This window comes from Diabrotica undecimpunctata, chromosome 7 (assembly GCF_040954645.1).
Source record: "Diabrotica undecimpunctata isolate CICGRU chromosome 7, icDiaUnde3, whole genome shotgun sequence".
Classification (NCBI taxonomy): domain Eukaryota; kingdom Metazoa; phylum Arthropoda; class Insecta; order Coleoptera; family Chrysomelidae; genus Diabrotica; species Diabrotica undecimpunctata.
The window spans coordinates 88,400,411-88,412,670 of NC_092809.1; the positions used below are offsets into that span (position 1 = coordinate 88,400,411).

Sequence of the window (12,260 nt, forward strand, 5' to 3'; positions counted from 1 at the left end):
ACACCTTCTCGGCATTTTCAAAAAGCGTATTGTCAGATTTTCGTTTGTTACTAATTTTGTATCTCCTTAGTCGGCCTGAGTAAACGGAAAGCTTTTGTTTTAATGTATCCAGGCACTGTTGTGCTGTGTTGTTTTCTGGATTATATTGTGAGTGTCTTGCGGTGGTTAGCATTATTTCTTCAGCTCTTCTGATTACTTTTCTACTTGTCGTTCCTCGAACATATTCCGTGATTTGACCAATGTCCCTACGTAATGATTCAATTTTCGTTAGCAGCCGTTTTTCCCAAGGTGCAACTCTGTTATCTGTCCCTCCGATATTATTATTATATTATTATTATTATTATTATTATTATTATTATTATTATTATTATTATTATCATTCTGTCTTTACAACACTGCGTCGGCCCTAGCCTCCTCATGAATTTCTGTCCAGTCGTCGTAGGATTTGTGATTGCGTGCTTATTTTCATATACTTCGTTTTGTTGGAGTTTATTATTAAACCCATTTTTGTAGCTGATTATTTTAGTGCTACATACGCTTCAAGTACAGCGTTTTCCGTTCTTCCAACAATATTAATATCATCAGCATAGGCAAGGATTTGCACTGACTTATTATATATTGAACCGGTGGTTGTGATTTATAAGATACGTATTACTTTTTCCAAAGGCATATTGAACAGTATACAGGAGAGAGGGTCTCCCTGGCGCAGCCTGATATTTATTTTAAAAGGTTCAAACAGTTCACCCTGGATTCGTACTCCATATTCAACTTATTTAATAGTTAGTTTTGTTAAATTTACCAACTGATTTGGTATTCCTAGCTCTATCATTGCTTTGGACATTTCTCTTCTATTTACAGAGTCGTAGGATGCTTTATAGTTTATAAATATTTTATGAGTAGCTATGCCGTATTTCACTGTTTTGTGCTAAAATTTGTCTCAGGGTTGCAATCTGATGAATTGTCGATTTACCACGTCTGAAACAAGCCTGGTATTTTCCTACTATTCGTTCTGCATATGGTGCCATACAGGGCACACTGTGAAAAATATTTTATACGCTGCATTAGAAGCGTTATTTGCTCTGTGTGGAAAGTATTTCAATACTCAAATCACTGGGGAGGGATTTCTGTGTCCATATTTCTTTTATGAGCTGTTGTAATGCCATTATGATATCGTGATTACATTATATAGTAAGCTAGGAGATTATATATTCCGGGTGATTTGTTTCTGGCTCGTTTTTTAACTACATCTTTAACTTAAAGAATCATTGGTGGTTTTAGTATAAAAATTGATGGTCATAGTATAAAAATATTTTTAAATATACAGGGCTATATACTATATCAACTGGAACTATTTTTTTAAAATGGCACCTTTAACCAAGGCACAAGATCCATACACATGTTGAATCAAAAAAAAAATCTGCAGGATACGTTTGCATTAATTAGTGCTAAAATTATGAATGAACTTTCTTACAAGGAACTTTGGTCCACAAGGAACTTTGTCTATTTAACACAAATATACAATGCTGTTTTAAGGATGGAATACTTTCCGCTTTTGTGGAAGGTAGTCCAAATTAGATTAGAATATTAAAAGATCCTTAAAGGCAAAATATAAGGCCGTAAAGGTGGAGGAAGAAAACACGTTTCTTGGTTAATATACATTCGTGAATGGACTCAGATATCAAGTGCAGTACAATTATTCCATGTGACACAAGATCGAGAAGCCTTTGCAATGGTGATCGCCAATGTCGGATATCCCTAATGTGGCACGTGAAGAAGAAGCCCAAATTACACTAATCCCTAAGCCAGGAAAACCTGCTGAGCAAACAACATCCTATCTGTGGCCTCTTTGTTGTGGCCAAGTTACTAAAAAAATTACTTGTAGATAAAATAGAACCAATTCTGAAAGCAAATCAATTAATTTCTAATTATTAATTTGGATTTAGAGCATATATCTATGTTTCGTGGACCTTAAGAAGGCATTTGACCAGGTCAAATTAAAGGACGTTATCCACTTATTGTACGCAAGAGAGATACCTCTAGGAATGATCAAAACGATCTAACAAAATATCTACCAAAACAACACAATAAAAGTAAAAGTGGGAGAAGAACGAACCAACCCTAGTGAAACTGGCAATGGGATAGGACAGGGAGATTCCCTGAGTCCTCTCTTGTACAACCTGATTATGGATGAAATAATAAAAAAAGTAAGAACTAAAAAAGGATACCAAGTGGGAGAAAAACAACTTAAAATAATCTGCTATGCAGTCGACGCAATACTATTCTCTTAAAGTGAAGACAATTTACAACGTATGCTTTACCAATTTAATATAATCGCCAGAAAATTTAACATGTTAATTTCACCAAAAGAGACAAAATGCATGGTTATAACAGGAAGTGGAAGATCAAGTGAATAGAGAAAACAGAGTCACAGACTGCCTGAATGAAACAATATGGAGAAATAAAAATATCGGGAAAGAAATGAAAGGCAGAATTTACAAAATAGTCATCACACCAATAATGACATACGCGGCAGAAACACGACCTGACACAGAGAGGATAAAATGGATGTTAGAAACTGCAGAGATGAAAACACTTAGAAAAATTAATGGCAAGATACGATGGGACAGAGCTAGAAGTAGAAAGATATCTGACATAGATGCAATTTGGAGAACATCAAGAACTGTGTAAGAAATAGAAGAGTAGAATGGAACGATCATATAAGCCGAATGACAACAAATAGAGTTGTAAAGACGACAAGAGACGGTTCCCCAATAGGAAGACGATCAGTAGGAAGACCACGAAAACGATGGGACGACAACTTAGTGGAGGCACATTGAAAAACAGATAGAGTCATGTCTACATAAAAAGAAGAAGAAGAAGATTTAGAGCGAAACATGCGCCCATCGAACAAGTCCACCGAGTTATAAAAAAATTATATAAATCCTTTGAAGATCGGTAATACTGCTTTGCTGTCTTTTTAGACGTCGTTCAAATTTTCGACAAAGTTTAGCACGATGGACTATTATACAAAATTAGAAAAATCTGTTGCCTACCTAACAACGTTTTCCTTATTCTCAAATCCTACCTTCAAAACAGACACTTTCAAGTAAGGTGTCAAGACAAAACTACAACTCTACACCCAATAAGGTCTGTCCAGGGGAGTGTACTTGGCCCGATCCTCTATATCATCTACAGAGCAGATACACTACATGTTAGAAACAAAATGGTAAGATTATATAAGGAAATTAATATTAAGTGAATTACCAGTTTATTAATACGGGTAAACACTACAGTTTAAGCGATGATTAGAAAATACTAGAAAATATCCAAAATGTTTTGTAAAAATGACAACGCAAAATTTACGTATTTGTTATGATTTATAGCAAACAAGGAAAAGGTAATAAGACTTATAATTTTTATTTGATTCAAATAATGATTTATTATTTAATATAATTCAGTATAAAACACATGAAGAAAGAACTGGCTATAAAACTGTGAAGAAATTTACAATGAAGTGAAATGGAAAACAACAATTAATAGAAAAAAAAAAGCAGAAAAACCTAAACCCGATTCTTCAGCTAAAACTTTTTCAGAACTATGAGCAAGCTAACAAAAATCATGGGGTTTAAAATTAACCACAGTCAAAGGAAAAGAACTGCATCAAGCTACTACAGAAATTGGATGTATATGTGTATCGACTGGAAAACCTAACTATTACCCAACATATCAAAATAAAATACCTTCTTTGTTGGACTTTTCCTGCTAACAACAATCTCCACAAACTATGCGATAACAGAAGAGAACTTTGACATGGATTCAGAATACTCAGCGGTTATCCTCACATTTAGTTAACATGTCATTAAAAAAGGGCCAAACTCAACGTTAAACAATAGAAAAACCGACTGGGAAAGCTTTAAAGATGATATGGAGAAAACCATACAACTTTATATTCTGCTAACATATTGAGATCAACTAGAGGAAGACCTAGGAAAATTTATAGTGGAAATCCGGCAAGCAACACAAAGCACATACATAATCCCACAATAAAAATATTAACAGTTCAAAACAACTATCCTGTATAAGAGAACTGATGGCTGAAAAGAAAAAATTGCGAAAAAATAGCTGACAAGATCTGATGATAAGAATACACTAGAATAGACCAAAGCCACAAATACTAAGAAAGGAAATGTTTGTTACATAAAGAAGAATCGATTAAAATATACCTAGTGAAAGTAAAAAATAAAAAAGAAACTTTGGAGTCGCTTTGGAACGCGACTAAAAAGTTGAAAATAACATGCCTTCATTGTTCCACTATTAGAAGAACAGAAAATATCTAACCAACGGAAAGCTGCTACGTTCGCTGCCCACCTAATGGAGACTTTTCGATAAGATCAAAATCAGAAAAGTTTTGGAGAAATTGATCCAATTTTGGAACAATTAAACACCAGTCCAGTAACCCTCAGCAAAGTGGCTAATTAAATCAAGACAAACGTCAACCAAAAAAAGCGCCAGTTTATGATATTATCATAAACAGAAGAAATGTTTAAAAGTTTAACCAAAAAACAGTGGTGAAACTTATCATATCTCCTCTTACAGGCCAATATCATATTACTAATAAGATCAAAACTGTTTGATATTATTATTGTAGAGATTATAACTTTTTATTCGCAGAAAAATTCTTAATTCCTAGTTCCTAATCTAAAAGTATCATTGATTTTATCGATAAAGTTTATGAAGAGAAATTAAGTTGTTCAGACATTTTCACTAATATTTCGAAAGCATTTCACAAAGTCTAGCGTATTAGATTAATATTAAACTAGCTAAAGTACTTTCGAAACAGGTTGTTGACATTCTTAAATCATATTATCTAACCGGGAGAAAATTCGGCGTCAAATAAGAAGCATTTTCAGAAATCAGAGAGATTAAAATAGACGTACCAAAAACGCACCAGAACAGTACCTTGTGGTATGTTTTTTTTTATTTATTTTATATTTATATGCAAAATTTTTAAACTAATGCAAATAAATAGGGCAAAAGCGAATAAAACGCATTATTGTTAAAAATAATAAAATATGTTTATGCTAACAGTAATATATAATAAGAAAATATTACTATTATACAAAACATGCTAATTCCACTTTTTTTCATGAGTATTACACCTGTGTACCAACGTCAGTAAATAATGTACGTCCAAAATTTAAATAAGGAGCCATTAAATCCATAATTTTCTGATACTGTCATATCATCCACTGCTTCTTTTCCGCAGTATATTTTAAATTGCAACCTATAATATGATTCAGAACAAAGCTTTAAATATTTTTATTCCTTAACGATGCATTTTATTCTGAATGTATTGACGGAACAAAGTCCAAAAAAGAAATTATACATTCATCATTACATTCAGACTGGGCTGGGCAGAGAGCCATATTAAAGGTTTTTGATATATTATTTAAGTTTTGGACTTTATGTATTTTATCGCCTTCAGGTGCTTTTGAATTGTCAGAGAAATGTAGCATACTAAGTTCAAATCGGTTTCTTGATATGCAGTCGCTTACTTTACTGGTCAACAAATAGTTCCAGTCTCATAGTTCCAAATCTTTTTTCCAGTAATGTGAAATTGAAGGCATTTGGTAAAGTCCCATCCATAATACCAATCCAAGAAATGTGCGGATTTCTTCATTGTTAGTGAGAATCCATTGTTGCACTCGAGAACATCTTTTAACGTTCGTTAATTTGGTAATTTCGAAAGATTCTAATAAAGATAGCGGCCTTTATTTTAAATGTGAAGAAATGTAGAATCTGTTTTTCTATTATTGAAAGTCCTTTTATATTCTGCTATATGTGTGTTAAGAGTTCTACCAGTTTGACCGATATAAGTTTTTGGACAGTCGCCACATTTAAGTTTGTACTACTCATGGCTAATGTGCTACCCATGGCTTCACAGATCTGACTACTTTAATTTGACATTTTCCATCCCGATTCGGCACGAAGTTGATGCGGTCGGATCTTGCAAGTGTTGAACTATTTATAGGAATATCAGCTCTTGTTAGTTGATTGACGGTTCAGCAAGCTGGATGACCGAGCCACTGAACGTGTGTTACGGTTATACAGAGAGATTCCTACGCCTTCTATAGGAAGTGAAAGTGAGTTTAATGATAGTGAGCTAGAACCCAATTTTACAGCGAATAATGACGAGGCGTTGAGTAATACAGAGAAGGATGACTCCACTGACTTCGCTAATCCACCAAGAGTAGCAAATACACTGTTCTTGCTAGATAATTGTTATGAAATTAGTCGAATATTATATTAACTTTTTTTAAAAGTAATGGATTCGACCATTACTTGATGGAAATTCATTTTATATAACAATAAGACACTGAAAACTTTGGTTTCAAAACTTCCACAAAATTTATTATAAAATCTTATCACTACAGATTTTCCCAAATGCTTATGGATATGATTGTGTGCACCATGCCTTTTATTAGATAATATCAGTGCTATTTTGGAACCCTGTTCGCCCTCCAGTTTGGATAGTTTTTTGGTCTGTTACTTACAACAAAGTTTTTTATAATATTGTTCTTGTAACATTTTATATCTTTTACAAAAGTGACTTGATTCTGTTTTTTTTTCTATTATATTGCATTGTATGCACAGTATTATTGTTGTTTGATATAATGAGATCGGCTTATAACGAGGTAATTAGTCTACCATTTCAGTTCTCTTTATAGAGGGAGTCTACTGTATATATATATATATATATATATATATATATATATATATATATGTATATATATATATATATATATATATATATATATGTATATATATATATATATATATATATATATATATATATATATATATTGTTATGATGTATTGTTTGTTTGAATGATGAGCAATGAGTATTTTTAATAATATAATATATAGGTTTTTTATCGCGGTTCTCAAGAATTAGTTTGTAAGTACTTTTTTATTCTGATATTCTTCGTCATCTGAATCATAACAGTCATCTGTGGGAAGAAGTGGGGCTCTCGTCGTCATGTAAATAGGTTTGTCATCGTTTTGGTCCCTTTTCGTTTTTCCTTTATCAAGATTTCTTTCGTTTTCCATAGCTTTTTCCTCCGCTGACTGTGATTCCTTGGCTACTTTAGCTTTATGCTTAGCCAACAGGCGTTTTTTCTCAGCTTCTTCTTTAATTTTCTGCAACTTTTCTTCCTTTTCCGCCACTGCCTGTTTATATTTCTCTTCTTTTGCTTTTTGAATCTCCAATTGCTTTTTCCGTTCCTTTTGAATTATCTCGCGTTGTTGCTGTGCCTTTAACTGTTTTTCCTCCCTTTTTCGTCTTTTCTCTTCAGCTTGAGCCAGAAGCAGAGCTTCCTTCTTTAACTGTGCCTCTTTCTCTTTTTCTTGTCTTCTTTTCTCTAACTCACGGTACTCCGCCTGTGAAGCTTTTAGCGCGCTCAAAGATTTCATCGATACACTGGTGTCCTTAGTCACAGAATTAGAAGAAACGAGTCTATTTATCTTCACTGACGTACTAGTAGTTTTTGGCATAAATTTATTCGTGAATGGTGTATACTGTTTACTTTTTACTGGATCGCTGTTCGAATCTTGCATTTTTGGAATTTTCGACACACTTTCCAAAATGTTTGATGAGCTTCCAAGCTTTTCAAACGCTTCCACTTTCTTTTTAATAGAAGTTTTATCGTATGGGCTAAAAATTTCCTTTATTTGTCCTTTCTTAGATGGTGGCGGAGTTTTATAATTTTCTAATTCATGTTTATCTGCGGTCTGCTTAACAACTTTAGGCTTTTTAACTACCATAGTTGCATTCATGACAGGAGCTTCTTCTTTAACGGCTCCTTCAGGAACTTCAGACGGATCGAAATTAGAAACGGCATCTTCATAATCGGTCAAAGCACTCTTATTTTCATCTTTGTCTGACAACGATGAAGATTTTGATCTTTTTCCTCCGACCTTCTTCTCTGTTTCCTCATTGTTCCTCTTGTTCTTTCTTGTCTTGGGACGAGGAGCTTCAACTTCCTCGATTTTCTTTTCCTCTTGTACTTGTTTCTTTTGTCTCGTTTTCGTCCTTGTACTTCTTGTTTCGGTGGCAGCTTCTGCAGCTAAAGCAGCAGTTTCTTTTTTAGTCTGTTTCCTTTCATTGTCAGGTTCCTTATCTTCTGTTATGTCAATCATTGTTACTGTTGTATTTTGAATCATTACGTCCGAAGGTTTACCATTGCAGATCTCTGAATATTCAAGAACTTTATTGGTCTTGGTACGAGTAGATCTTTTGACAGGTTCCACTGGTTCTTCCTTAATTTTCTTTTTCTTAGGTGGCAGCGCTGTAGGTGCTAACATTTCTCCAGGCTGTTCAGGTTGTTCGGTAGTATCATTTGTTACTGAACTAGGAAGTTTCGGATCTACAGGAATCATTGAAACCTTTTCTTGTTTTATCCTAATTTGTGGTAAGCTTGTAAATGTTGCATCAGCTGGTGTAGCAGTTTTTTGTCTTGTTGTTCTCTTGGGCAAAGCAGATATGGATGGAGTATTTGGCTCCACATTTTCTTTAGACTCTTTGATTGGCTCTTTACCTTCTCCTTTTAATCTTTCCATTTCTTTTTTTAAATAGGAAGTATCTCCCGTTTTAGCATATTTTACAAAGTTATGTAGTCGCGTTTTTATTTTCTTCTTTAAATATTTCTTGCAGATAAGACATTTTAGATTAAGGGGCAAAACGTCTATATTTTCAAAATAAATTATAACTTGAATAAATTAAAACATCAACTAAAGCTGAGAAGAAGACATTTGAGTGGTGATTATAATCTATATAGTGGAAAACAGTTCATTTAGGCATTCAGTGACAGAAAGGTACAAAATTTTGTTAATATAATTTAGTTAGTGTCATAACAATTTCAATCTTGTAGATAGTTTGTTTAAATTTTACATTGTCTATAGAATTTAATTAGTTTCATAAGAATTTCAATTTAAAGATAGTTTATTTTAAATTTACATTGGCTAGGTTAGACATATATGTGTGTTTCATAATAGATATAATAAAGATAATTTAAAAAAGTACTTACAAACTAATTCTTGAGAACCGCGATAAAAAACCTATATATTATATTATTAAAAATACTCATTGCTCATCATTCAAACAAACAATACATCATAACAATTGGCGCCCACCGCTGGGCTCTCTATTTAAAAGAATTAGTTTGGGAAGATAAGTGCTCTCATATAATTAAATTAATTATCAGTAGAAAGAAAAAATTATAGATTTTATTTTTAATTATATTTGAAAAAGTAAAGTCTCAAAATGTCTCAAGGAAAGAAAGGTACAAGAAGCAAAAAGAATGAAGAAGATGTGGAAGTAGAAACACAACCTATACAAGAGGAGAGTTTAGTTCAAGTTCCACAAGATACTGCAGAAATGAATCCAGAAAGAGAGGAAAATGTCAATATGGCAGCTTTGATGTCATTAATGATGCAGATGAACAAGACAATGGAAGAGAATACGAAAAAAATGGAAGAGAATACGAAAAAAATGGAAGAGAATTCAAAAGAAATCAAAGAAGACATAAAAAAATTGGAAGAGAATTCAAAAGAAGTCAAAGAAGACATGAAAAAAATGGAACAGAAATTAGAAGAGAATTATAGAAAATTAGAAAAGAAAATAGAAGATAATAATAATAAAATTGTAAAACAAATAGAAAAACAAATGGATAAAAAACTTGAAGCTGCAGAGAAAAAAGTAGCAAATGAAATAAAAAATATTCGGAATGACTACAAGAAAAGGATAGAAAATGAGAGGACAGAAGTAAAGAGGATTATTCAAGATAATAAGATAGATATAGAACAGAAAATAGAGTTGCAGAAATGTAACTTAGAAGTAAAGATTAACGAAGACAGGAGAAACACAGAAGAAAAATTAGACGATATACAACAAAATATCCAAATAAATAGTAATCAAATAAGAAATGTGGAACAGAGAATAGATGATATTTCACAAATGGGAGACATAGGGAGACCTTACTTAAATTTAACAAATGAGACTGGGATTAAATTCTCTGGTAATATAAAAAATTTGCATCCTAGAGTATACATAAATAGTTTAAAACATAAATTAAGATTTGTGAATAATATTAATGATATTAAAGATTATATTAGAATGACATTAAATGACAATGCAGCAACTTGGTTTGCTAGTATTGAAAATGATTTAGATAATTTTCAAACATTTGAAAATAAATTTTTAAATTATTATTGGGGTGAACTAGAGCAAGCTAAGTTTAGAGAAATTCTATATTTTGGAAAGTATAATCAAAATTTAAAATCAAATATGGTAGATTATGCATTGAAACTGATAACAGTTGCAAAATATTTAGAACCACCACTTAGAGAGGATGAAACGGTCTTAAATGTATCTAGACATTTTGATGCTGATGTTGTGCAAACAGTAACTGTACAAAATATTCAAACAATAGATAGTTTTATTAATTTTATTCAAAGAATACAAAGAGGTAATATGACAAGTAATAATAACAACAATAGAAAAGGCAATAATAACTTTCAATATAATAAGAATGATAATCAACAATATAGACAATCATATAACAATAATACTAGGTATGGTGATAGTTTACAAAATTTTAATAATAATAACAGTAATCAAAATAGACAGAACTTTAATAACAATACTAGTTATAATAGACAAAATTTTAATAATAATACTAATTATAATAGACAACATTTTAATAACAATACTAATAATAATAGACAAGATTTTAACAATAGAAGAAATATAGAGCGACCTAACTATAACAGACAGGTAAATTGTGTTCGAAGGAATAGAAGCTGCGAAGACAGGGAACGAAGTAGTACAAGGCAGGAAAATGTGAGTAGAAGTCATAGTAGGGAAAGACATAGGACATCAGATCCAAGTGGTCAGATACAATCTGACAATTCTAATAATCAAAATTTTGTTCAGTAAACTTTCTGAATTACAAGTTAGGCCATTGCTATTATGAAAAACCTTCTGAATTTATTTCTTTAGATGAAGATAAAATTATTGAATCTATTAATTTAATTTATATAAATGCTTTGGCCAAAAATAAAATGATTAAAATTATGATAGATACTGGTTCAGAAAGTACTTTAGTCTCGGAGAATTTTATTTTTAATACATTAAAACTATCAGATATAATAAAGATTCCAAAAATTAAAATTGTTGGTGCAAATAATAAGAAGTTGGGTGAAATTGATAAACTAGCCAATTTTAAAATTAATATTCTTAATAAAGAAATTAATATGCAAGGATTTATTGTCAAGGATTTATTTGTTGATATATTAATGGGAAATGATGAATTGGAAAAGAAGAAAGTAAAGATAGATTTTGAAGAAAAAATGGTAACTTTGGAAGGGCAAATAATTAAATTTATGCAGAAAGATGAGGTGGAAGAAGGAATAAGAGTTGATAGGATATTATTAAAAGAAAATAATGATGTTTATGAAGAAGAAATGTATTTTGATGATAGGGATATGTCCCAAAAGAATGTAAAGAATAATTATTGTAGTGAATATTTAAGGAATGGAAATTTTAAGCAGATGGATGCCTACGAGGTGGAGTGCGTAAAATTGGAAGCAAGGAATAATGAGTACATAATGAAGAATAATTTTATTTGTAAAGAAGAAGATATGATAAAAGTTTTAAATTGCCCTGAAGAATATAAATCAATAGTCGTTTCCATATTGCAGCAACACAAGGGACTTGTCAATAAAGAAAATAGAATTGCACAAAATTATATCCATAGTATAAAAGTTAAAGAAGAAAAAGATTTTAAAACAAAATCATACCCAATACCATATAAATACAGAGAAGAAGTAAACAGAACGATTAATAATATGTTAGAAGATGGATTCATTGAGAAGGCAGATACACGTTTCATAAACCCAATAGTAGTAGTACGTAAAAGATCAGGTGAAATCAGGTTATGTTTGGATTCAAAAGTCAGTCAGAAAGTTTAGTAAGAAAGTCCATTCAGTTATGAGTTTTTAAGTATGAAAATTAATTAGAGGCAGTCAATCAGTTACAATTGTTCAATATAGTGAGTTAAATCAATATTAAGAAACAGTATAAAGAAAATAATATTGAAGATTAAAAATTATGTTATGTATAAATGATAATTGGATAATGGAAGAAGTATTAATTGAATATTAAAATTAAATAATATATTTGGTGATTGGATATTGGTATA

At 31.4% G+C, this 12,260-nt stretch overlaps 2 protein-coding genes across 11 annotated transcripts in view; one reads left to right on the top strand and one right to left on the bottom strand.

Annotated features, from left to right (window-relative positions):
- Window positions 1-12,260, top strand: part of LOC140445556 (bone morphogenetic protein receptor type-2-like) — an 872,505-nt gene that overhangs the window by 527,956 nt on the left and 332,289 nt on the right. The window lies entirely within an intron of this gene.
- On the bottom strand, window positions 6,937-8,721 carry LOC140445555 (uncharacterized). Its single transcript, XM_072537662.1, has one exon. The coding sequence runs from the start codon at window positions 8,617-8,619 to the stop codon at window positions 6,952-6,954; it is 1,668 nt and encodes a 555-aa protein (XP_072393763.1). The 5' UTR covers window positions 8,620-8,721; the 3' UTR covers window positions 6,937-6,951.

Bases quoted from the DNA above. Each gene is read 5' to 3' on its own strand.
- LOC140445555 (XM_072537662.1), bottom strand. From the start codon at position 8,619: ATGGAAAGATTAAAAGGAGAAGGTAAAGAGCCAATCAAAGAGTCTAAA.